Source organism: Eumetopias jubatus, unplaced genomic scaffold (assembly GCF_037043125.1).
Source record: "Eumetopias jubatus isolate StellerSeaLion01/CBP00866 unplaced genomic scaffold, mEumJub1_p1.0 scaffold_1, whole genome shotgun sequence".
NCBI classification, from domain to species: domain Eukaryota; kingdom Metazoa; phylum Chordata; class Mammalia; order Carnivora; family Otariidae; genus Eumetopias; species Eumetopias jubatus.
This window is the reverse complement of record NW_028274807.1, coordinates 201,338,821-201,364,426: the sequence shown is the minus strand read 5'-3', so window position 1 is coordinate 201,364,426 and position 25,606 is coordinate 201,338,821. Positions and strand designations below refer to the sequence as shown.

General features: G+C 43.4%; 1 protein-coding gene across 1 annotated transcript in view; it reads right to left on the bottom strand.

The window, feature by feature from the left end:
- Nucleotides 1-25,606, bottom strand: part of SCAP (SREBF chaperone) — a 68,572-nt gene that overhangs the window by 28,511 nt on the left and 14,455 nt on the right. Inside the window, exon 2 of the mRNA XM_088028574.1 lies at nt 6,093-6,312. Coding sequence (XP_087884700.1) covers nt 6,093-6,214 — 122 coding nt within the window. The 5' untranslated portion in view covers nt 6,215-6,312. The remainder of the gene's footprint in view (nt 1-6,092; nt 6,313-25,606) is intronic.

Here is a 25,606-nt window from a genome sequence, read left to right as displayed (position 1 = left end):
ACAGAGACCATATGTGGCCTTACTATCTGGCCCTTTATGGAAAGAGTCTGCTGACCCCTGGCACAGACAGTCCAAGTCCCCACACCCAGGTGGGAGCTCTGAGGTGGCCGTCCTACACCATTTCTCAGCATTCCCCAGTGAGATGACACAGCTGCCTGTGGGGATAACTTGCTGGATGATGCTCCTTCCTTCCTAGCTCATCGTCCCACCTTGCTGCCAGTGCTCATTTCATCTCACACACAAGCTACACATTGTCTTAGGGGAGCCCAAACCAAACCCCCCCACTCCCCAAATGCCAGCCAAATTCCTGCCTATCCTTCAAGGCCACACTGCCTCTACTCCTCTGTCCCCCAAGCAAGTAGTTCCCTCTCCTCTATACTCTAGGCAGCCTGCAATCACTGATCCCAGAGACCTCTACTCATCCACATGATTAATACAAGAAACGTAGGGAGGGAACATGCCATTTTAATTTCTGCATCCCCAATACTAGCCACATGGAAGACATTCAGGAAATGTTCAGGATGAGTTATCTTCCAGATGGCCCACGCACGGCTGACTTCATGGGTGTACAACCCAGATTGCTGCACAGGACCCCATGCTCAGTAGGTCCAAGGGCTTGGGGTTTAATGCTCTGCAATAGCAGTATGGACATTTTTTTTTTCAGTATGGACATTCTTAATAAATTTATCTTTAAACTTGAGTTTTGAAGTGAAGTCCATCACAATGGAGCGTGTGCTAGGGGTATGGAGTATAGGTTCACCTGTGGTCCCTCCTCCCTGCGACCACCAGCTCCTCTGCCCCCTCGCATCCCAGGACCTGGCCTTGCCCTCCCTTATCCAGGTGTCCCCTTTGCTGCTGCCCCTCGGCAGGGGCCTGAATGTAAAAACAAGGGGAGGGGGTCGGGGTCAGATGTGTGCACCCTGCTGTATCCTAGGGCAGGGTGAGGCGATGGCCACCCCCTAGCCCAGACTGGCAGCACCGCTGCGCTTCTGGTGGGCCTTTGGGTGGGGACCTTTCACCCACTCCCATGCAAGTATATTTAGGACCTTTAATGGTCTTTTCCCCTGCTTCTTGACCAAGCAGCCTTGCACTGTCCTACTGCTGTGGTCCCACAATTACGGGGATGCTACTGGCTCTAGTCTCATCCCCTTCTCTCCCAGCCATCCGGAATTGGGGTTCAGGAGATGCTGAAGACAGACGGAAACAGGAACCACAGAAATGACGCTCAGAGATGTCACCTGAGGCGCCTGTCCGGAGACGTCAAGGTGAGACACGTTTTCTCCCTTCCCTTCTCAGAGGAGAACAGCAGTACAGAACGAAGAGGGGGGTAGTGAAAGGCGGTATTTCTGAGATCTCCTGCTCTGTCTTGTGTCTGAGGAAATTTCAGGTGGTGAAGGAGCCTTTGATCTCCCACAGGCATTTCAGAGCCTTTCTGGAGCTTGTTTGTGAGGCCAGGAGTAACTTTTGCTGGGGGAGGCCTTGGCTCTGGCCTGCTGAGCAGGCCAGCATCCTGGAGCAGCTGCAGGAGCTGGTCCCCTGGGCTCTCAGGTGCAGGCTTCAGGGCAGAGCTCAGAGGTGCTTTAGGACCCGTCCTCAGCTACCCAGCCTGGCTCTCCAGAACACAGTCACAGATAGGCCTTCACTTATTTAGATTTCTTTCTCGTCCATGAAGAGAACAGAAATGTGTCTAGAATGGCCACAAAGGCATAGAAAAAAGAAGGCTTTAACACAAGCCCCTGTGTATACACCCCACCAAGAGGCCATGGTGATCCTGGGGAAACTCAAAATGTGGGCAGACCGGGGGAGGCTGACAAGCAGAGGCCACCACAACTGAGACGTGCAGCCTCGGTCCCAAGGTACTGTGTCCCTCCAGAGAAAAAGGAAGAGGAAAGGGGCCAAGCCTGCTCTGGAATACCCACACAGGCTACACAACGACCGTCCTTCATGAGGTTTAGAATGGCGTCATCGTGATTTAACGTGCTCTCCAAGCTCTCTAGCCATGAGCAGCAGGCTGCAGAATCAACAAGGGACCCAATGACCCTCATGTTAACCTCTGACCTGCACCCAGGAAGGCCGGTAGATAGCCTGGCACCCAAGCACTCTTTCTTCATCCCACAGTGCACCTACCACATCCCCGCCTGGAAGCAATAACACCCTCTGCCTTGCTGGGCTGCTGCTGGGCCACACCTCGAGTGGCCTAATCTCCAGGAAATGTGAAGACACCTCTTGCCACAGTGCCTACGTGCCACAGGTTCCATCAGATTTTCCCAGAGGAAAGAGCATTCACTGCTCCTAGGGTGATCCAGTGCTGATGAACAGGGTCTACAACTCAGGTGGCCGCTATATCTGAAGAGGGGTCTCAAGTGCAGGGATCCTTTGAGTTCAAGCTGCACAACTGCCTCATTCCAGGGACAATAAAAGATAAGCCACTAAATAGAATGTAGATATCTAACAAAACTACTAAAAGCTGTCTAGGACCCACACTTTGTTTTCTGCAGGCAACCCGAGACTCTGAACAGAAGGGGGGACCCTGCTCTGGACAAAGAATCTTCCCAAGGTTAGAAGAGGGCAGGGAAGCTTGTGCCTCAGGGCCATAATATCTGGTCTCTTGGACAAAAAGGCCCAGAATCTGTGGACCCTTTGAAACAAACTTTGTCATTTTAGGAGGCTGACAGACTTCATCTAGCCTTGGGACATTCTTCCTAAGCCAATCAGATTTTAAGAAAAGTTGTTAAAAGGCTCCTTTGGGGGCACCTGGGTGGCTCAGTCGTTAAGTGTCTGCTTTCAGCTCAGGTCACGATCCCAGGGTCCTGGGATTGAGCCCCGCATCGGGCTCCCTGCTCAGCGGGAAGCCTGCTTCTCCCTCCACCACTCCCCCTGCTTGTGTTCCTTCTCTCACTGTGTCTCTCTCTGTCAAATATGTAAATAAAATCTTTAAAAAAATAAAATAAATAAAAGGCTCCTTTAAGATGACATGACAAAGATGCGGGTTTGGGAAAGTAATTACACGGCACTAGGAATGGGACAGTCCCTAAGGCTGGTTTTCCTCTTCAAAGAAAAACCTCGTGACTTCAAAGACATGAGGAAACTGTCACGCCATGAGAAGGTGGGACCAGAGGAGGCAGCCGGTTCTCGGAGGGGCTCTCCGGGGGACCACCCTCCCTGCCCGGCAGCTAAGTGAGCTGACTGACGGCCACGACCATAAACAGGAAAGGAGGCGAGGAAGATGTCACTCACTCTCCCTGCAGGGTTTGGCTCAGAAGTTCTCCCCCCGAGAAGCCTCGATGACACTGTCTCCCTCTGCACCAAAGCCAGGTCACATCTGCTGATGGCACTGCGACTGTCTGTCTCGGGTCCAGACTGCGCTTTTGAGGAGAGGGATGATGTGCACGTCACTGGTCTGGCACAGCGCTTGGCATATATTATGGCCATCTTTACTGAAGTGCTATAAAACCCAACGTTGTGCTCTTTCCTCAACTCCCGTTACACATGGCTACTGCCTCAAAAAGCCTCCCTGCTCTTGTCTAGGCAGGTCCTGCCTACAGATCCTGCTCCTGGCCCATGGCAGCTGAGACCATCTCTCTTAGGCTCCTGTTCAGGGAGCAAACTCCTTGCAATGAAAGCTATCAGCACCAAACAGTATTCTTCAAAAAGTTCCTATCACCTTGGTGAAGTGGAGAAAGTACAGGGCTTCCCACAAGGACCTGCCAGTTGTAACACCACTTCTCAGCTCTCCATGCTAGTTTCATCATCTTGAAAAAAACTAGGACATAACCACCCCCTCTAAGGATGTCAGGCACCAAACAGAACAGCACGTGTGAAAGGAAAAGTTCCAAAGGACCTATGAAGCCAGGAGTCAATGGAGATCGGTCTTCCTTGCCTTCCCATTAGCCCAGTCCTACCCTGAACCTCGCCCACCCCTTTCCCAGGACTGATGTTCAGCCAGGAGCACCTGTGGGATATAAGGCAGGCTTGGCTGCATCTGGGCTGTTCTAGTTGTTAAATACTGCTATCATCACATCTGCCTCTTTCCCCACCTTCCAGCCCATTCTAATTCACCCTGAGTCGAGAAGGGGTTCTCCAAATTTAAGACCATAGCCATCTCCTAAGGTTTTCACACCAGAGGCCCTCACGTCATAAATCCAAGGACTGTCTGTTCTGAAACACTTGTGTAATAGCAAATTACTCATTCAAAGGTAAGGCTCGACTGCACCCAAGCAGCTGCTACATGTCCAGGACGCTGCCTGGTCTCAGCTGGCAACACCCAATATCCAAAGATGGATGGCAAACAGGAAACATCTTTTCCTTTTCCTGTAGCTACAGTTATCTTCATGGAAGGGGATCACAACTACCCCTCTTCAACTCAAACTGACTGCACAGCATATAAGCTGAATTCAATGAACTTGTCCACCAAGTAGTTCTTACCACCTTCCCACGTGCAGAGGCCCCCGAGGACCTAAGGATTTAGTGCAGGGGAAGCTCAGTCCCGCCACTCTCAACAGAAGGCCATACCAGGGATAATAACCATGAGTGTCCCCATGAACTACTGCTTCAGAAATCAGCAAAACAGAGAAAACACTTTTAGCAGAGCCGTGGTGGAGTTGCAGACAGATTTTCAAGAAAGACAGTCTAGTGGTTCTCAGCACATGGTCCCAGGCCTGGGAACTTGTCAGAGACACAAATTCTTGGACCCAGCCCAGACCTGATGAATGAGAAACTCTGGGGCGAGGCCTGGCAATCCGTGTTGTGCATGCCTCCAGGTAATTCTGTTGCTAGCTCAGGTTTGAGAAATACATATGCCAGGCCTAGAAAAGTATGATTTTGAAGGACAGAGATGACTTTTAAAAAGTATGATCTTGAGAGATTTTTAAAAAGATAATTAACTTAGAGGAAAACAAAAACAAACACAAGAGCCGGATTTTACTAATTTATCTCCTACAGGATGTAGCTGTATCTTATCTTTTACAACACAATTTAACAAAATTTAAGCATCAGTACAAATACACTGAGCCAGAGCGAGGAGAGTCAGGGTGACAGAGTGCCACGGGGGCAGACACCAGAAATCCCTAGGCCTAGATTTAAAGCCCAGTGTCCCTGCTTATTAACTGTGTAGACCACGCAAGGCTCCAATCCTCTATCCTCCTTTGGTTAAATAGAAATATAACTGGACTGCTTCCCAAGGTTATTATGAGGATTGATGAGATTAATTATATGCCTGAAGAAACCAACAGGAAATTCTCAATGAAAGATACTCATCTTTCTTAGTCCTAATTAGAAAAGAACTTGGGATCATTAAGAACCCGACAGGGAGCTCAGTCCTGAACCACCCTCCTTCCACCGCAGCACTGAATACATCTAACAAACGTCAGATGTACAAAGAATGTGGAAACCTTTCCAGAGGCAAGGATAACACAGTGGGCTCTTTTCAGGGCTGTGTTTTAGAGCCAGAAAAGGCCATCAGATATCCTCTTACACCAAGCCCGTCTTTCTACATGTCATCATCGGCTATAGCCTTCTCGAAGCCTGTAACAGACAGACAGACAGACGGGAACCGAAGGCAGCTTTGGCAGGCACGACAGTCGTCGGGGAGCACAGCAGGCCCTGAGAATCAGCAAGAGGTCAGAAAGACGCTCCTCGTTAACCCCAGAAAATGACTGGAGAGCAGAGAACCAAGTCTCTGGGTGAGCCTGCACAAGGGTGTCCCAGGAATTGTTCAAATGGACTTTGTCTTACAACACTCAAATGCTCCTCTTCTTAACCAGGTACCAAAAAGAAACTGGCACTGTTGAAAAGGAATATTAAAAGATCATGCCTTTCAGTTATCTTTCGGTTTCTTAGAAGTGTCTAAACATTATTTTTTTGAAATAGACTACCGGTGACGTGAATCCCTAAGTTGGGGCCAGCTTGGACTGTTTTCAGTCTAGTGGCTAAACACTCCAGGACCTGAACTCTCCACCCACCAGCTCCAATGAGCCTCCAGTTACATTGTGTAAAAAGTATACACAGTCCGAGGGCTACAGAGCAATCAGGATTAGGAAACCTACTGTCCCAACACAGTGGCACACCATATCCAGCGCAACTCAGAAACATACCAGCAGGCTAAGATGCAGAGCGCCGTGAAGAGGATGATAGGGATGGGGTAGGATGCGCAGAGCAGCCCATGGTTGTAGAAGGCCTGAGATATCTTCTCGCGCAGCCTTTCAGTCAGGGTCATCCTCAGCTGAAGTCACCTTGCTGCCATCCCGGAAAGTGACCATGGATCAGCCTGGTGTGCGCTGGACAGCACTGACAATGGACACCATCTGCAGGTACCTGGCAAGAAGGGAGAAAAGTCAGAGTCTTGGTTTTGCACACTGGGGCTGCTGGGGGAGGTAGCTGTGATGCGTGGCCGGAGACATGTTTCAGGATGCCTACATGCAAGGTCTGGAGACATCAGTCCCAACACACACACACACCCCTCTGGTCAGCTCTTAGTAACTGTGGGCAATTTCTCAGTCAGTCTAACCAAAGAGGCCAAAAACTGCCCCTCCAGCTCTGATGATAAACTCTCACCCCTCTTTCATACAGGCATTTCTAAAAGATCACTCCTGAGAGAGGGCACTGTTCCCACAGGTGGCACAGGGAAGCACCCCTGGGTAACTGACATCAGCTTCAGCTGTTCTCTGAGAAAGGGGAGTTCGGACATCCTCCCCAGCTTTCTCTGGGCACAGGCCAGGTTGACAGAAATCCCTGGGGAAAAACTATACAGGGCTGACCCCTCAGAAAACACATTCTTGCACAAAGAGTGTTTCACTGGCAAAGAATGTCCAGTGGAGTCAGCCTTTAACACAGAAACACCAAAAAGTCCAGGCCTCTGACAGAAAACAAATTGCACTGTGGCAGCAGCATTAGGTGAAGTTACTGCTCCTGGTGAGGCAGTTGTTCCTGGGATGCAATCCTGCCCCGGCCTGCCCAGCAGCTGGCCCCTTTGTGGCCCAGAGGAAGCACCTCTCCCCACAGGATTGGGCCTGGACAGGCTGTCAGTCAAGGTGCCCCTCCCTGACCCACAGCAGGCCAGTTGGTTGGACCTCTGTCCCTGGACTTTGATTTCCGAGCAAAAAGAAGCAGGAACTGGATGTGGTGGTGCTTATTCAACCCCCCGAGATTCCTGCGCCTGAGACCATGTCTGCCCCGATGCCGGCCCTTTCTGAAGGTGAGGCTCAGCAGCTACCTTTCCAGTCTGTGAGCCATCCTATAGCCTTCCAATAAATCCTCTTTCTGCCTGTGTGAAAGTAGAAAACCTTAAACCAATAAAATTAGAATAGAAAACTCCAGCAGAAGGCCCAGGGATCTAGAATTCCCTTCATTACAAGCTCTCTGCTGTTACCCACATATAAACCCACTTCTGCTCCATGTTGCCGTTTTCTTTGGTCTCTGTTATAGGGAACGTGCCCGGACTTGTGTCCTGGCTTGATCAGGCTCACTGATGGAAACCTAGGCCAAAGAGGTGACTCTCCAGCAGCGTCAAGACCAGAAAGGAGAAGCAAAAGGAGTCACACCACAGCCAATTCACAAGATGAAATGGCTAACACTCTTTCCACCTTCCAGGAAACACAAGCTTTATTTTTTATTTTTTTTAAAGATTTTATTTATTTATTTGACATAGCGAGAGAGAGCACAAGCAGGAAGAGCAGCAGAGGGTGAAGCAGGCTCCCTGCCGAGCAAGGAGCCCGACGCAGGGCTCGATCCCAGGACTCTGGGATCATGACCTGAGCTGAAGGCAGATGCTTAACCGACTGAGCCACCCAGGCGTCCCAAACACAAGCTTTAAATGCATATGCAGTTTTCCAGTCCAGCAAATCTTCTTAGGAAATAGAACCCTCTGTGGGTCAACTCAACAGGCTCGGGATAGAGGAGTCTGCAGGTGGCCGCTGCCAGCCCAAGCAGCAGGGGTGTTTCCAGTAGCTCAGCCATTCACAAGGCTCACCTAGAGCAGGGTAGGTCAGAGAGGTCTCTAGCAGAGCATCCACCGGGGGCAACCCGCACTAGTGCTCACCACCCAGCGGACACAAGGGCTCTGCGAAGCAGTGTTTCTGCTCCTGTGCCCTGGCCCTCCATCCTGCCCCCAGGGTGGGGGTGGGAAAACAAACACTGATGAGATGTACACCTGTGGGGAGAAAGACACTATCACAAGGATCCCCGAAGACTGAAGGCCAGAAACCAACTGTACCTCTTCCAACCTCAGTCCTCTGACAAGTCTCACATCTCTTCCCTTCCGTGTTGCAAAACCAAGCCCTCCAGAAAATTCTGATTTTGTAATCCCCACCTCCTTCTCCGCCTCCTCTGTCCACACATCGGCAACACAGGAGGGGGAGGGGCCCCACCTCTGCAGTCCAGCTTTTACAAGTGGAACTACAGAGAGGAGAAAAAAACTATCTAATTCACTTCCAGTTTGCAGCAAACACAACTCTTTCTGACATGATCTTAATTTCAGCTCCCACTGATCTTAATATTACCAGTTATACTCATTGTTAATTTTCACAGCATCTGGAAAACAAAGCAAAAAAAAAAAAAATGCAAATTCTTATTACGCAGCCAACCTACCTGAACCTACCAAAAGAAGACATTATTCATCCCTACTCCACAGTAAACATTTTAATGCAAAGCTACTCCAAAGCAAAATTTACACAACCTGATCCAAAAACCTGTTTTTCCTACATTGCCCCATACTTATAGGTTTCTTCAGATCAAAATCTACAGCTCTGCTTCCTGAATTTAAAGAGACACAACATGTGGAAAGGATGGAGGCCCGGGAGGCCTAAGTGTACGTTACATGAAAACATAAACAATCCTGCTGCCTGCCTTTGTGGAAGACTCCACTGTAAGCAAAAACAAAGGAGTTTGTTATTAGACACCTAAATTATAGAGCTGTCCACATAAAGAAAAAAACTCCTAGAACCAGTCAGAACAGCCCTGAGGAATTCTATAGAGGACAAGCCTGGATCAAGTCAGACACTCTGGCTCAGAAAATAAACGGCGCTAGGAATGGAATGCGTCAGTCCGTGAGGACAGACTGGGGAGGCAGGCTCATCCCACTTTCTCATCAGCTTGCCTGCGATGCCTACAGTTCTGAACGGGCCCCAGATAGGAAAATACATGTGAAAATTTCAGAAAAATCCACATATAGGGCGCCTGGGTGGCTCAGTTGGTTAAGCGACTGCCTTCGGCTCGGGTCATGATCCTGGAGTCCCGGGATCGAGTCCCACATCGGGCTCCCTGCTCAGCAGGGAGTCTGCTTCTCCCTCTGACCCTCTTCCCTCTCATGCTCTCTATCTCTCATTCTCTCTCTCTCAAATAAAAATCTTTAAAAAAAGAAAAAAGAAAAAAGAAAAATCCACATATATACAACATATTATCGTAAGATTTAAAAAAAAATGATTATCTTTTTATGCCTATATTCACCACTCAACTTTTAAAATTCTCATCAACCAACTCACACTTATTAAGAATCAACCAAGAGGGGCGCCTGGGTGGCTCAGTCGTTAAGCGTCTGCCTTCAGAGCAGGTCATGATCCCGGGTTCCTGGGATCGAGCCCCGCGTCGGGCTCCCTGCTCAGCAGGAAGCCTGCTTCTCCCTCTCCCACTCCCCCTGCTTGTGTTCCCTCTCTCGCTGTGTCTCTCTCTGCCAAATAAATAAAATCTTAAAAAAAAAATCAACCAAGAAAAAGAAATGTGCCAAAGATCCAAGGGAGGTGGAGGTAATAGGAAAAAAGATATTAAAAAACTATATAGACTACAGTCTCTGTCCCACAGCTTTTCAAGATCCCCATTTGTTGAAAATACTCACCATCTCCCCCAAGCTTCAGCCACACTGGACCTATCATGCTTGTTTTTACCACAAAGGTTTACTGACTATCCCATTTCTCTGGAATAAATACCTAGAAGTGAAACTGCTAGGTAGTATGGCATGTTGAAATTTTCTAAGAAACTGTCAAAATATTTTCCAGAGCGCCTGTACCATTTTTATTTCCACCAGCAGCATATGAGATTCTGTTTCTTCTCATCTGCCATCATTTGGTATTTCCACTATTTTTTATTTTGGCTGTGCTAACAGGTGTGTACTGATAACTAATTGGGTCTTCAATTACATTTCCCTAATGACTAGTAACACTGAACACGTGCCTCTGCCATGTGTCTGTATACACCATAGGATGTTATATACAGGAGATCATGTCATTTGCAAACAGAGTTAGTTTAATTTTTTTTCTAATCTGGATGCCTTTTGTTTTCCTTATAAAACTGTCTTGGCTAAATAAGGCTAAAGTAATTAAAAAATACATAATAAAAACAAATGCATTAGAATCTTACTCTCAGTGTTCTAAGATGAAAAAGTTCTAGAGATCTATTTCACAACAATGTGAAATACTAACACTACTTTATACTTAAAATGGTCAAGATGATCCATTTTATGTGTTTTATTACAATAAATTTTTTTTAAAAAAAGAAAAAAAAGGGGCGCCTGGGTGGCTCAGTCGTTAAGCGTCTGCCTTCAGCTCAGGTCATGATCCCAGGGTCCCGGGATAGAGCCCCACATCAGGTTCCCTGCCTGGCGGGAGGCCTGCTTCTCCCTCTCCTACTTCCCCTGCTTGTGTTCCCTCTCTCGCGTTCTGTCAAATAAATAAAATCAAATCTTTAAAAAAAAAAAAAAGTCTTGGCTACAACTTCTAGTACAATGTTGAATTGTAGTGGTGAGAATGAATTCTCATCTTACTCCTGAGCTTAGGAAGAGAACATTCAGTCTTTTACCATTAAATGAGATATTATGCCGAAGTTTTTCACAGATGCCTTTACCAGGTTGAGACCCCTTCTATTCCTAGTTTGAGAGGGAATTTTTTTTTTATTATTAACATATAATGTATTATCTGTTTCAGGGGTACAGGTCTGTGATTCATCAGTCTTACACAATACATAGCACTCACCATATCACATACCCTCACCAGTGTCCATCACCCAGCCACCCCATCCCTCCCACCCCCCTCCACTCCAGCAACCCTCAGTTTGTTTCCTGAAATTAAGAGTTGTTTTTTTTTTTTTTTAAAGGGGTAGGTAGAGGGAGAGAGAGGATCTTATGCAGGTTCTACGCCCTGCGGAGCCCAATGTGGGGCTTGATCTTACAACCCTGAGATCATGACCTGAGCCGAAATCAAGAGTCAGATGCTTAACTGACTGAGCCACCCAGGCGCCTCAAGAGTTGTTTTTTTTTTTTTAACCATTAAAGCGTATTATGGGGGCGCCTGGGTGGCTCAGATGGTTAAGCGTCTGCCTTCGGCTCAGGTCATGATCCCAGAGTCCTGGGATCGAGTCCCGCATCAGGCTCCCTGCTCCTTGGGAGCCTGCTTCTCCCTCTGCCTCTCTCTCGCTCTCTCTCTCTGTGTCTCTCATGAATAAATAAATAAAATCTTTAAAAAAAAAAATAAAGCGTATTATGGTTTTTTGTGTGACTTTTGAGATAGTCTTGTGATTTTTTTATTTATCTTACTAATAAGGTATATTACAAAGACTGAGTTATTGTAACCATGTTGAACCAACTTTGTATCACTGGGCATCATCCTTCTAAATGTTGGTAGTCTTGGTTTGCTAAGGGCTACTATGTCTATATTCATAAGGGATACTGGTCTGCAGTTTTCCTTCTTAATGATGTCTTTGCCTACCTTTGGTATTAGGATAATGCCAGCCTCATTCCATCTCATTCCAAGATGACTTGGAAGTGCTCCCTCCTAATTTTTTGGAAGAATTCATGATAAATCTTTAAACATTTGACAGAATTCACTAGTGAAGCCATCAGATATTGGGCTTTTATTAATGGAAAGGTTGTTGTTGTTGTTGTTGTTGTTATGTAGGCTCCACGCCCAGTGTGGAGCCCAACATGGGTCTTGAACTCACGACCCTGAGACCAAGACCTCAGCCGAGATCAAGAGTTGGACACTTAACCAACTGAGCCACCAAGGCACCCGTTTTTGTTTTTGTTTTTTTAAGTGGGAATTTTTAAAATTAACTCAATCTCTTTCTGTTTCCTGTTATTCAGATTTTCTTTTTTTCTTAGGGCACTTGGGTGGCTCAGTCGGTTAAGTGTCCAACTCTTGATTTGGGCTCAGGTCATGATCTCAGGGTTGTGAGAGATTGAGCTTTGCATCAGGGTCTGTGCTGGGCGTGGAGCCTGCTTGAATTCTCTCTCCCCTCTGCCCTTCCCCCCCCCACCAACCCCCTTCTCTCTCTCGCTCCCTTAAAAAAAAATGTTTTCTATTTTTTAAGATTTTATCTATTTATTTTAGAGAGAGAGCATGGGGGGAGGCGCCCCTCTATTCCTTCTTTAGTAAGTTTTCTTTGTATGTTTCAGGATCTGTCCATCTCATCTAGGCTAACTAACTTATTGGCATCATATTTACTGTTCATAGTATTTCCTTACAATCATTTTTATTTCTGGAAGGTCGGTGGTAATGTCCCCACTTTCATTAATAATTCTAGTAATTTGAATCTTATTTTCTTGGTCATTTTGGCTGAAGGTTCGCCAATTTTGTTGATCTTTTAAAAGAATCAATTTTTGGTTTTACTTACTCTGGTTTTCCTATTCTCTATTCATTTGTTTCTACTGTAGTCTTTATTCTTTTCTTCCTTCTGTTTGCCTCAGGTTTATGGTACTCTTCCTGTTCTAGTTTCTTAAAGTAGTTAATAGTTGAGCTTACTGACCTGATATCTTCCTCCTCCTTTTTTTTTTTTACATTTTTTCCTTTGTTTATTATTTTATTAGGTTAGTCACCATACGTTACAGGCATTTACAGCTGTAAGTTTCCCACCAAACACGACTTCAGCTGCATCCCATAAGTTTCCATATGTTGTGATTTTTGTTTTCATTCATCTCAAAGTATTTTCTCATTTCTCTTGTGCTTTCTTCTTTGATCCACTGGGTATTTAGGAATTGTTGTTGAGATTTCCTTATATTCTTTCAATATGAGTCTTTGATATGTTTCGATATGAGTCTTTGTCTGTAGCTTGTCTTTTTTTTTTATTCTTTCCACAAACTCTTTGATAGAATCAAAGTTTCTAATTTCGATGAAGTCTAATTTACCCATTTTTTTTTCTTTTACGGATCATGCTTTACTTGTCACATATAAGAATTCTTTACCAAGCTGTACTTCTGAAAATTTTCTCTGATTTTTTTCCCTAACTTTTTTTATAGTTTTACAACTAAATCTATGATCTATTTGAATTACTTTTTGTAGAAGATGTGAAGCTTAGGTCTAGGTTGTTCTCTGCCCCTGCCCCATGGATATCAGATTTTTCCAGCACCAACTGTTGAAAAGACCACCTTTCCTCCACTGAATTGCTTTGGCACATCTTAGGCTGTTTGAGCTTCTATAACAAAAATACCATGCACTGGGTGGCTTAAACAACACTTATTTCTCATGGTTCTAGAGGCTGGGAAACCCAAAATCAAGGCCATAGTAGATTACATTTCTGAGGTGGGCCCACTTCCTGGTTCACAGATGGCCACCTTCCATGTCCTCACATGGCAGAAAGGAGAGTCAGAGCTCTCTGGGGTCCCTTTTATGAGGGCACTGATCCCGTTTGAGAGGGCTCCGCCCCCATGACCTAATCACGTCCCAAAGTCCCCCACTTCCTAGTAGCAACACACTGGGGTTAGGATTTTAATATGTGAATTTGGGGGACTCACAAACATTCAGTCAAAAAGCAGTTGGCTGTATTTATGTGGGTCTATTTCTGGGTTTCCTGTTCGGTTTCAGTGATCTATCTGTCTATCACTCTACCAATACTACAACAGTCTTGATTACTGTAGCTATAAAATAAATCTTGAAATGAGTACTGTGATTCTTCCCATTCAAAACTATTTTACCTAGAGTCTTTTTCATGGATTCCTTGGCAAGTTCTAAGTAGATTATTATGTCATCTGCAAAATAGGGACACATTTATTTCTTCCTTTTCATAATTTCTTCAGTTTTCTGTACCACTCCATCACCTCTCCTTTTGGGATTTCCATAACATGAAAGCTAAGCCCTCCGTTACTGTCCCAGAACTCCCTGCAGCTCTGTGTACTTTTCCTAAGTTTAATTCCTGCTGGGTTGGACTGGATCATTCTCATTGCTCTGTCTTTGAGTTAACGGACTCTTCTGTTACCCCCACTCTGTTACTGAGGTCATTTCATGAATTTTTAAATTTAGTTTTAGTTACAAATTTTCCAATTTTAAATTTAAATATCTAATTTTCCATTTCTTTTTTTAAAAAGATTTTATTATTTATTTGACAGAGAGAGCAAGAGCAAGGAACACAAGTAGGAGGAGTGGGAGAGTTGGAGAAGCAGGCTTCCCGCTGAGCAGGGAGCCTCATGTGGGGCTTGATTCCAGAACCCTGGGATCACGATCTGAGCCAAAGGCGGACGTTTAACGACTGAGCCACCCAGGTGCCTTTTTTTTTTTTTTAAGACTTATTTATCTGAGTGAGAGAGAGCGAGAGACAGAGCACGAGAGGAGAGAGGGTCAGAGGAGAAGCGATGTGGGGCTCGATCTCAGGATGCCAGGATCATGACCTGAGCTGAAGGCAGACGCTTAACAGACTGAGCCACACAGGTGCCCCTTCCATTTGTTTCAAGAGTGTTCACCCTCACTTCTTAAAAGGAGGTTTTAATTATATTTTAATTCTACTTTCTGCCTTAAAGTCTTTGATAATCCCAACATCTATATCATCTTATGGTTCCCATCTGTTGACTGTCCTTTCTCCTTAGGAGACAGTAAGATTTTCCTGATTCTTCATACGTGGAGCAATTTTGAATTTCTAGATATTATGCTATGTTAACCTGGATCTTGTTTAGGTGCAATGGAAAATGCTGGATTTTTGTTCATTTTAACAGTAATTAACTTGGTTAGGTCCCAGACATAACATGCAGTGGCCAGCACAGGACTTGGGCAGTAGTCTACTCCACAGTTGAGTCTTCAAGGCTCTCGGTATGCTGTTTAGAGTCAGATGCATACATGCTATTTCAAAGGAGAGCCCAGGAATTCATGCACAATACTATGGGTTCCCTTTGTGAACTTCCTTCCTCTCTGCAATCTTCCTGACACTTTCCAGCTCCCAGGGGCCCCTTTCCCAGTCTTCTGGCTAGAAAGGTAAAGCTTTGGTTTATCTGCTGAGCACCTACCACAACTGTGATTGCCTCTAGGGTCAAGTGGTGAGAAGAGACAGAAAACAAAATCAGTGAATCTCTCTCCATGCTCTTGGAACCATAATCCCTCTAAATTAAAGGATTCCTCTCCCATCTGGCTGCCAATGTCACTGCTGCCTCTGCTGCTACAGAATTTCATGGGGGCCAGGGCAGGAGAAAATGGGGGGGGAGCAAACAAAAAACAAGAGATTCTCTTCCTCCATCTCTATTCCCTGATCCATAGGAATCCCCTTTCCTGGGGATTCTCTTGGATTTTCTTCTGTCTGCACCCAGTGCCCAGTTCCAGGTTTTGTGCTACCTTTGAGTCCAGACTGGAAGGAATTCTATGGAAACAAAAAATAAAAACAGTTTCCTTCCCCAGTCCATCTGCTATCATTTATCTTTCAGGGTACTCTGCTGATCCATGCAGTCTATCCAGGGATTTTAGTTGGATTGAGTTAGAGAGAAAGGATAGAATGTGCTTACTACATCTTGACCAGAATCAGAACCCTTTCATTTCTTAATGTAAATATCTTCATAAATTCTTGGATTCTTTGCCATTAAAGAAACTTAATTGCTATACTACACCTGTTGGCATCTTTCTGTTAAACATATCATCACTCCATTGTGAGAAGTATGTAGTGCCTTACTGTGTTTAACAAGTTTTCCACACAGAGCATGTATTGTTTTTATAGTCTGAAATAATGAAATAAAGGTTACAGGCAAAAAATGCACATGAGAAGAATGGAGGGAAACGTTAGTACTGGTCGTTGGTCTTCATGTGGTATGAGGTATGTGGAAAGATATTTTAAGTCAACTTTCTGTACTTTTACATTTTTTATGATGAGTACTGCCTTTTTTATTTTAAATAAACTTTTAAATTTAGCATAAAATATTGCAAAAAAATATACAGATTATAAGCATACAGCTCGGGCGCCTGGGTGGCTCAGTTGGTTAAACGACTGCCTTCAGTTCAGGTCATGATGCTGGAGTCCCAGGATCGAGTCCCACATCGGGGTCCCCGGAGTCTGTTTCTCCCTCTGACCTTCCCCCCTCTTGTGCTCTCTATCTCATTCTCTCTCTCAAATAAATAAATAAAATCTTAAAAAATATATATATAAGCATACAGCTCCATGAGAGTAAATAAAGCCATTTAACCTAAACAACACTCGGATCAAGAAATAAGAGTATTACCCTAAAGTTCTCCATTACCAGCCACAATGGTGATTGCTTTTCAATTATAAAAGTAGTACACATATATTTATATTCAAGTAGTAATGGAACATATTTCTTTTTCTTTTCTTTTTTTAAAGATTTTACTTATTTGACAGAGAGAGACAGCGAGAGAGGGAACACAAGCAGGGGGAGTGGGAGAGGGAGAAGCAGGCTTCCCGCTGAGCAGGGAACCCGACGCGGGGCTCGATCCCAGGGCTCTGGGATCATGACCTGAGCCGAAGGCAGATGCTTAACGACTGAGCCACCCAGGCACCCCCTGGAATGTATTTCTGATTTTAGTTACTGTGATGCTTATCTCTTTATATGTTGTCAACTTTTACATTTACTTTTTAAACTGTTACAAAAATCTCCTGTACATTTTGTATAGGTTCATTCTAAAATGTGATAACCATTTAAAAAGCATTTGGAGGGGCACCTGGATGGCTCAATCGGTTAAGCATCTCCCTGTTTTTTTTTTTTTAATTCAATCTAGTTAACATATACTATATTATTAGTTGCAGGAGAATTCAGGAGGTGCCTGGGTGGCTCAGTTGTTAAGCATCTGCCTTCGGCTCAAGTCACGATCCCAGGGTTCTGGGATCGAGCCCCACATCAGGCTCCCCGCTCTGCAGGGAGCCTCTTTCTCCCTCTCCCACTCCCCCTGCTTGTGTTTCCTCTCTCCCTGTGTCTCTCTCTGTCAAGTAAATGAATAAAATCTTTAAAAAAAAGGAGAATTCAGTGATTCATCAGTTGCCTCTAACACCCAGTGCTCATTACATCAAGTGCCCTCCTTAATGCCCATCACCCAGTTTACCCCATCCCCCCACCCACCTCCCCTCCAGCAACCCTGTTTGTTTCCTAGAGTTAAGAGTCTCTCATGGTTTGCCTCCCTCTCTGTTTTTAACTTTTTTTTATTTTTCCTTCCCTTCCCCTATGTTCATCTGTTTTCTTTTTTTTTTTAAAGATTTTATTTATCTATTTGACAGAGACAGAGAGAGCGAGAGCAGGAACACAAGCAGGGGGGAGTGGGAGAGGGAGAAGCAGGCCTCCCGCGGAGCAGGGAGCCCGACGTGGGACTCGATCCCAGGACCCTGAGACCATGACCTGAGCCGAAGGCAGACGCTTAACGACTGAGCCACCCAGGCGCCCTCATCTGTTTTGTTTCTTAAATTAAGCATCTGACTCTTGATCTCAGCTCAGGTCTTGATCTCAGGGTTGTTGAGGTCAAGACCTGCAACGGGCTCCATGCTGGGCGTGAAGCCTACTTTAAAAAAAGATAAAAAGCATTTAGAATATCTGATAATACAATTGTCATTCACTGGGAAAGCCTTAGGATCCCCAGCAGGCTGACAGAAGATATTTCTCTCCCAAGGCCAATTTGTCAAGGCTGGAGAAGGTGACTGCTTCTTCAAATGCAAAGACAGCAACACAAGATATCCAAGAACATGAAATCAAGGAAACAAGACATCACCAAAGGAACACAGTAATTTTCCAGTAACTCACCCAAAGAAATAGAGATCTGCAATCTACCTAATAAAGAATTCAGCTTAGTGAGCTATAGGGAAACAGAAAAACAATTCAATGAAATCAGTAAACAATACACAAACAAAACAAGAAGTTTAACAGAGAGACAGAAATTATAAAAAACATCCAAACAGAAATCCTAGAGGTGAAGAATGCAATGAGTGAAATGAAAAATGCAGTAGAGAGCACCAACAACAGATGTGATCAAAGCAGAAGAATCTGTGAAGTCATAGGTCACCTGAAATTATCCAGAGGAGAACAACAACAACAAAAATAACAAAAGTGAAGAAAGCCCATGTGAATTATGAAATACCATCAAGAGAAACTATCTAAGCATTGTTGGCATCCCAGAAGAAAAAGAGAAGAAGGGGACAGAAAGTTTATTTAAAGAAACAATGGCTGAGGCCTTCCCAAGTCCGGGGAGAGATTTAGACATCCACATTCATAAAGCTCATTGGTCCCCAAAAAGATCTTCTCCAAGACAGACTAAAATAAAGCCATCTAAAATCAGAGAAAAATTTTAAAGCAGCAAGAGAACAAAAATTCTTCACATACAAGGAAACCCCCATAAAGCTATCAGTGGATTTCTCAGCAGAAACACTATAGGCTAAGAGACAGTGGGATGATGTATTCAAAATGCTATAAGAGATTGACTGAGGAAGACGGGCTTCCTCGTCTCACAAATACAACTAGATAACTATCAAATTATCCTCAGTACCCCAGAAATTGATCTGAAAACTGACAGAAAAAACTCCAAAACTAAAGGTAGAGAAGAGACCACATCAAAGGTAGGAAGTGCAGAGATGCAGTTGGGTAGAGAAATGGATAGAGGCTACTGCAGTGGGGAGGGAGCCACAGGCAAGAAGGGCAAGAGACAGACTAGTACACACTGGAGCGCACAGGGAAAACAAATCCCCATAGCAATTGCCTTGGAAAGCAAGACGGCCTGTGAGTCTCCTGAGTTCTTGCAACCACTGGGGCTTAAAGCCTGGAGTTTTAAAGGTTAGCATGCTTGGCTCTGGAAGGGCTGAGAGGACACTGGGCTGCTCTTGGAGAGGAGACAGGGCAAAGAGCCTGCAGACATACAGCCTAGAAACAGTGATCTGAAGAGTGCCTGGGGGCACACAGTGGGGAGGTTAGCTACTCATATGGGAGCACGTTCTAGAGAGGCAGCATTCACACAGACACCCTCTCTCCCGCCAGGAACACAGGAACTGGACAGCACCATTTCCCTCCTCCACCCCTCAGCATAAACACAGAGCCACCACCAGGAACCAATGCAGTGACCACACTCCCTACCCAGTTTGCTTACAGCAAGCTCCCTCCCACCACCCAGCTCCCGGCACTCAGGTGGAACGGCCCTTCCCAGCCATGCTTGCCTCAGTCCCAGCTCAGGAGGAGGGAGGCACCCTTCCCTAGAATACTGGCCCAAACCCCTACCACACCGTGTCTCCCAACTGAGTTTTGTGAGGCCTCAATTCCAGTGGCAGCAGCAACAGGTCTCATTTCACAAGAGGCCAGAACACACCAAGTTAAAAAGTGCCACATTCGGGCCAGGCACCAAACCCTGCCCACAACAGGCAAAGAAAGCCTCTGCAGAAAACCAGCCTGAAGGATCAAGTGGCCAGGATACAACAGCAGAGCACACACAGCACACACTGGAGACAGTCCCAGAAGTACCACGTCCTAGAAAAGGGACACCACACTGCAGGGCACCACATGACCTCTTCTTCATAAAGCCATTACACTCAAGAACAGGAAATGTAGCTGACTTTCCTAACACTGAGAAACAGGCACAGAGATTTAGACAAAATAAGAAGGCAAAGGAATTTGACCCAGATGAAAGAACAGGATAAAACCGTGGTCAGAGACTTGAGTGAAACAGATATAAGTAACATGCCTGATGAATTTAAAGCAGTGATCATGGGGCGCCTGGCTGGCTCAGTTGGTAGAGCACACCACTCTTGATCTCAGGGTCATGAGTTCAAGCCCCACAATGGGCACAGAACTTACTTAAAAAAAAAAAAAAAAAACCACACAAACAAAAACCTAAAGCAATGATCATAAAGATACTCACTGGACTTAAGAGGGGAGGACATCAGTAAAACCATTAATACAGAGCTAAGGAATAACATAGCAGAGATAAAGGGCTCAATAAATGAGAATCACACCTGATGGAATGAACAGCAAGCTGGGAGAAGCAGAGAAACGAATTAATGACCTAGAAGACAGAGTAATGGAAAGTAATCAAGTTTAACAAAATAGAGAAAAAAGAATTATGCAAAATAAGAACAGACTTAGGGAACTCAGTGACTCCATCAAACATAGTAACAGTCGTATTATAGGAGTCCCAGAAAAAGGAGAGAAAGAAAAGTGGGCAGAGAATTTAAATGAAGAAATAATAGCTGAAAACATTCCTAATCTGGGGAAGAAAACAGACATCCAGATCCAGGAGGCACAGAGAACCCCCAACAAAATCAACAAAAGCAGATCCACACCAAAACATATTGTAATTAAAATGGCAAAATATAGTAGTAAAGAAAAAACATTAAAAGCAGCAAGACAAAAGAAGATAGTTACATACAAAAGAAACCCCATAAAGCCAACAGTGGATTTTTCAGCAGAAACCTTCCCAGCCAGAAAGGAGTGGCATGATATATTCAAAGTGCTGAATGGGAAAAACCTGCAGCCAAGAATACTCTGTCCAGAAAGGCAATCATTCAGAACTGAAGGAGACAAACAAAAACTAAAGGAGTTTGTGACCACTACACCAGCCCTGCAAGAAACATTAAAGGGGACTCTGAGTGGAAAGGAAAGGCCAAAACCAACAGCATGAAGGTAGGAAACACAAAACCAATAAAAAGAAATATTTCTGTAAAAAAATCAGTCAAGAACCATAAAATAAAAGGATGTAAAATATGACATCATATACCTAAAACATGGGGAAGAGTAAAGAATGGGTTCAAACTTATATGTTGGGGCACCTAGGTGGCTCAGTTGTTGGGTGTCTGCCTTCGGCTCAGGTCACGATCCCAGGGTCCTGGGATCGGGCCCCGCGTCAGGCTCCCTGCTCAGAGGAGAGCCTGCTTCTCCCTCTCCCACTCCCCCTGCTTGTGTTCCCTCTCTCGCTGTGTCTCTCTCTGTGTCAAATAAATAAAAATATCTTAAAAAAAAACAACTTATATGTCTATCAACCTAATATAAACTGCTATATGCAGAAAATATAATTTACAAACTTAATAGTAACCACAAATCAAAAGCCACCAAGAAATAAGCAAAGAATATAGAGAAAGAAATCCAAATACAGCACCAAAGAAAATCAGCATACCACGAAAGAAAGGATCAGAGAAAAGCTCCAGAAACCACCACAAAACAAGTAATAAAATAGCAATAAATACATATCAATAATTACTTTAAATGTAAATGGACTAAACACTCCAGTAAAAAGACACAGGATAACAGAATGAATAATAATAATAATAACCCATCTACATGCCGCCTACAAGAGACTAATTTTATACTTAAAGACACTTGCAGATTGGAAAGTGAGGGGATGGAGAAACATTTATCATGCAAATGGATGTCAAAACAAAGCCAGAGGAGCAATACTTATATCAGACAAAATAGGCATTAAAACAAAGACTGTAACAAGAAACAAAGAAGAACACTATAATGAAGAGAACAATCCAACAAGAAAATATAACAATTTTAAATATTTATGCTCCCAACATGGGAACTTCCAAATACAAAAAACAGTAAACAACAAACACTAACTGATAATATAATAATGGGGGACTTGAGCACCCCACTTACATCCAATGGACAGATCATCTAAGCAGAAAAACAACATGGAAACAGGGCTTTGAATGACACACTGGACCAGATGGATTTAACAGATATATTCAGAGCATTCCATCCTAAAACAGTAGAATACACATTCTTTTCAAGTGCACATGGAACACTCTCCAGAAGAGATCACAAGTTAGTCCACAAAACGAGCCTCAACAAATTCAAAAAGATCAAAATCATACCATGCATCTTTTCTGACCACAACACTATGAAACCACAAGAAAATATCTAGAAAGACCACAAACACATAAGAGTTAAATAACATGCTACTAAACAATAAATGAGTCGACCAAGAAATAAAAGAAATGAAAAAGTACATGGAAACAAATGAAAATGAAAATACAATGGTTCAAAACCTTTGGGATGCAGTAAAAGCAGTTCTAAGAGGGAAGTTTATAGCCATATAGGCCTACTTGCTCAAGAAGCAAGAAAAACCTCAAATAAACAACCTAGCCTTACACTAAAGGAGCTAGAAAAAGAACAACAACAAAAAGAGCTAAAACCAGCAGAAGGAAAGAAGTAATAAAGATTAGAGCAGAAATAAATGATATAGAAACTAAAAAAAAAAAAATCAACAAAAACAGGAGCTGGTTCTTTGGGGGAAAAAAAACAATAAAATCGATAAATCTCTAGCCAGACTTATCAAAACAAAAAGAGAAAGGGCCCAAATAAAATCACAAATGAGAGAGAAGAAATAACAACAAACACCACAGAAAAGAGAATATTATGAAAAATTATATGCCAACTAATTGAAACCTAGAAGAAATGGGTAAATTATTAGAAACATATAACCTACCAAAACTGAAACAGGAAGAAATAGAAAATTTAAACAGATCGATTACCCACAAAGAAACTGAGTAAGTTATCAAAAAACTCCAAAGAAAGAAAAGTGTGGGACCAGATGGCTTCACAGGCAAATTCTACCAAACATTTAAAGAAGAGTTAATACCCATTCTTCTCAAACTATTTCAAAAAAACAGAAGAGGAAGGAAAACTTCCAACTTATTCTATGAGGCCAGCATTACCCTGATACCAAAACCAGATAAACACACCACAAAAAAAGAGAACTACATGCCAATATCCCTGAGGAACACAGATACAAAAATCCTCAACAAAATAGTAGCAAACCAAATCCAACAATACATTTAAAAAACTTATTCACCACGATTAAGTGGGATTTATTCCTGGGTTGCAAGGGTGGTTCACTACTCTCAAATCAATCAACATAATACATCACATCAATAAGAGAAAGGATAAGAACCATATGATCATTTCAATAGATCCAGAAAAAAGCATCTGACAAAGTACAACATCCACTCAAGATAAAAACCCTCAACAAAGTAGGTTTAGAGGGAACATACCTCAACATAATAAACACTGTATGTGAAAAACCCACAGCTAATGTCATCCTCAGTGAGGAAAAACTGAGAGCCTTTCCCCTAAGGTGAGGAACAACACAAGGACATCCACTCTCACCACTTTTACTCAACACAGTACTGAAAGTCCCAGTCACAGCAAACAGACAAGAGAAAGAAATAACCCAAATCAGCGAGGAAGAAGTCAAACTTTCACTATTTGTAGATGACATGATATTATATATAGAAAATCCAAAAGACTGCACCCAAAAACTGCTAGAACTGATAAATGAATTCAGTAAAGTTACAGGAAACAAATTCAATGTACAGAAATCTGTTGCATTTTTTAAAAGATTTTTTTTACTTATTTATTTGAGAGAGAGTGAGTGCATGAGCAGCGAGGAGGAACAGAGGGAGAGGGAGAAGCAGACTCCCTACTGAGCAGGGAGCCTGATGTGGAGCTCAATTCCAGGACCCTGAGATCATGACCTGAGCCAAAGGCAGACACTTAACCAACTGAGCCACTCAGGCGCTAATCTGTTGCATTTCTAATACACCAATAATAAAGCAGCAGAAAGAAAAATTAAGAAAACAATCCCATTTACAACTGCACCCAAAATAATAAGATACCTAGTAATAAACCTAATCAAACAGGTAAAAGACTTGTATGAAAGAAATCAAAGATGACACAAAGAAATGAAAAAAATTCCATGTTCATGGATTCGAAGAACAAATACTGTTAAAATGTCTAAACTACCCAAAGCCATCTACATATTTAATGCAATCCCTATCAAAATACCAAGAACATTTTTCACAGAGCTAGAGCCAATAATCCTAAAATTTGTATGAAAATACAAAAGACCCCAAATAGCCAAAGCAATCTTGAAAAAGAAAAGCAAAGCTGGAGGCATCACAATTCCAGACTTCAAGTTATATTACAAACCTGTAGTAATCAAAACAGTATGTTACTAGCACAAAAAAAGACACATAGATCAATGGAACAGAAGACAGAAATAAACCCACAATTATATGGTCAATTAATCTTTGACAAAGCACGAAAGAATATCCAATGGGAAAAAGGACAGTCTCTTCAACCAATGGCGTTGGGAAAACTGGACCACTTTCTTACACCATACAAAACAATAAATTAAAAATTGATTAAAGGGGCGCCCAGGTGGCTCAGTCGTTAAGCGTCTGCCTTCAGCTTAGGTCATGATCCCAAGGTCTGGGATCGAGCCCTGAATCAGCCTCCCGGCTCTGCAGGAAGCCTGCTTCTCCCTCTCCTGCTCCCCCCCCCCCCCCGCTGTGTTCTTTCTCTGGCTGTCTCTCTGTCAAATATATAAAATCTTTAAAAAAAAATTGATTAAAGACCTAAATGTGAGACCTAAAACCATAAAAATCCTACAAAAGAGCACAGGCAGTAATTTCTCTGACATCAGCTCTAGCAACTTTTTTCTAGATAGGACCCCTGAGGCAAGGGAAACAAAAGCAAAACTATAAACTATTGGGACAACATCAAAATAAAAAGCTTCTACACAGTAAAGGAAACAATCAACTCAATGGTAACCTACAAAATGGAAAAAGACACCTGCAAACGACATATCCTTTTAAAAGTTAGTATCCAAAATATATTACGAACTTATAAAACTCATCACCCAAAAAACAAATAATCCAATTTAAAAATGGGCAAGAGACATGAACAGACATTTCTCCAAAGAAGACATCCAGAAGGCCAACAGACATGAAATGATGCTCAACATCACTCATCATAATGGAAATGCAAATCAAAACCACAATACCACCTCATACCTGTTAAGAATGGCTAAAATCAAAAACACAAGAAAAAACAGGTGTTGGCAAGGATGTGGAGAAAAAGGAACCCTCGGGTACTGTTGATGGGAATGCAAACTGGTGTAGCCACTGTGGAAACAGTGGTTCCTCAAACCAAGGGAGGTTCCTCAAAAAATTAAAAATAGAACTGCACAATGATCTAGCAATTGCACTACTATTTACCCAAAAAATACAAAAACACTAATTCAAAGGGATATATGCAACCCCATTTTTATAGCAGCATTATTTACAATAGCCAAGATATGGAAGCAGCCCGAGTGTCTGTCAATAGATGAATGGATAAAGAAGATGTGGTATATACATGCAATGGAAATGTCTAAATGTCTAAACTAATTAAACATAAAACTAGTCTAAAACATATAAAAAAGAGTGAAATCCTGCCATTTGCAATAACATGGATGGAGCTAGAAAGCATAATGCTGAGTGAAATAAGTCAGTCAAAGAAACACAAATACCATATGATTTCACTCATATGTGGAATTTAAGAAACAAAATAAAGGAGCAAAGGGGGAAAAAAAAGAGAGAGACAAACCAAGAAACAGACTCTTAACTATAGAGAACTGATGGTTACCAGAGGGGAGGGGGTTGGGGGTATGGGTGAAATAGGTGATGGGGATTA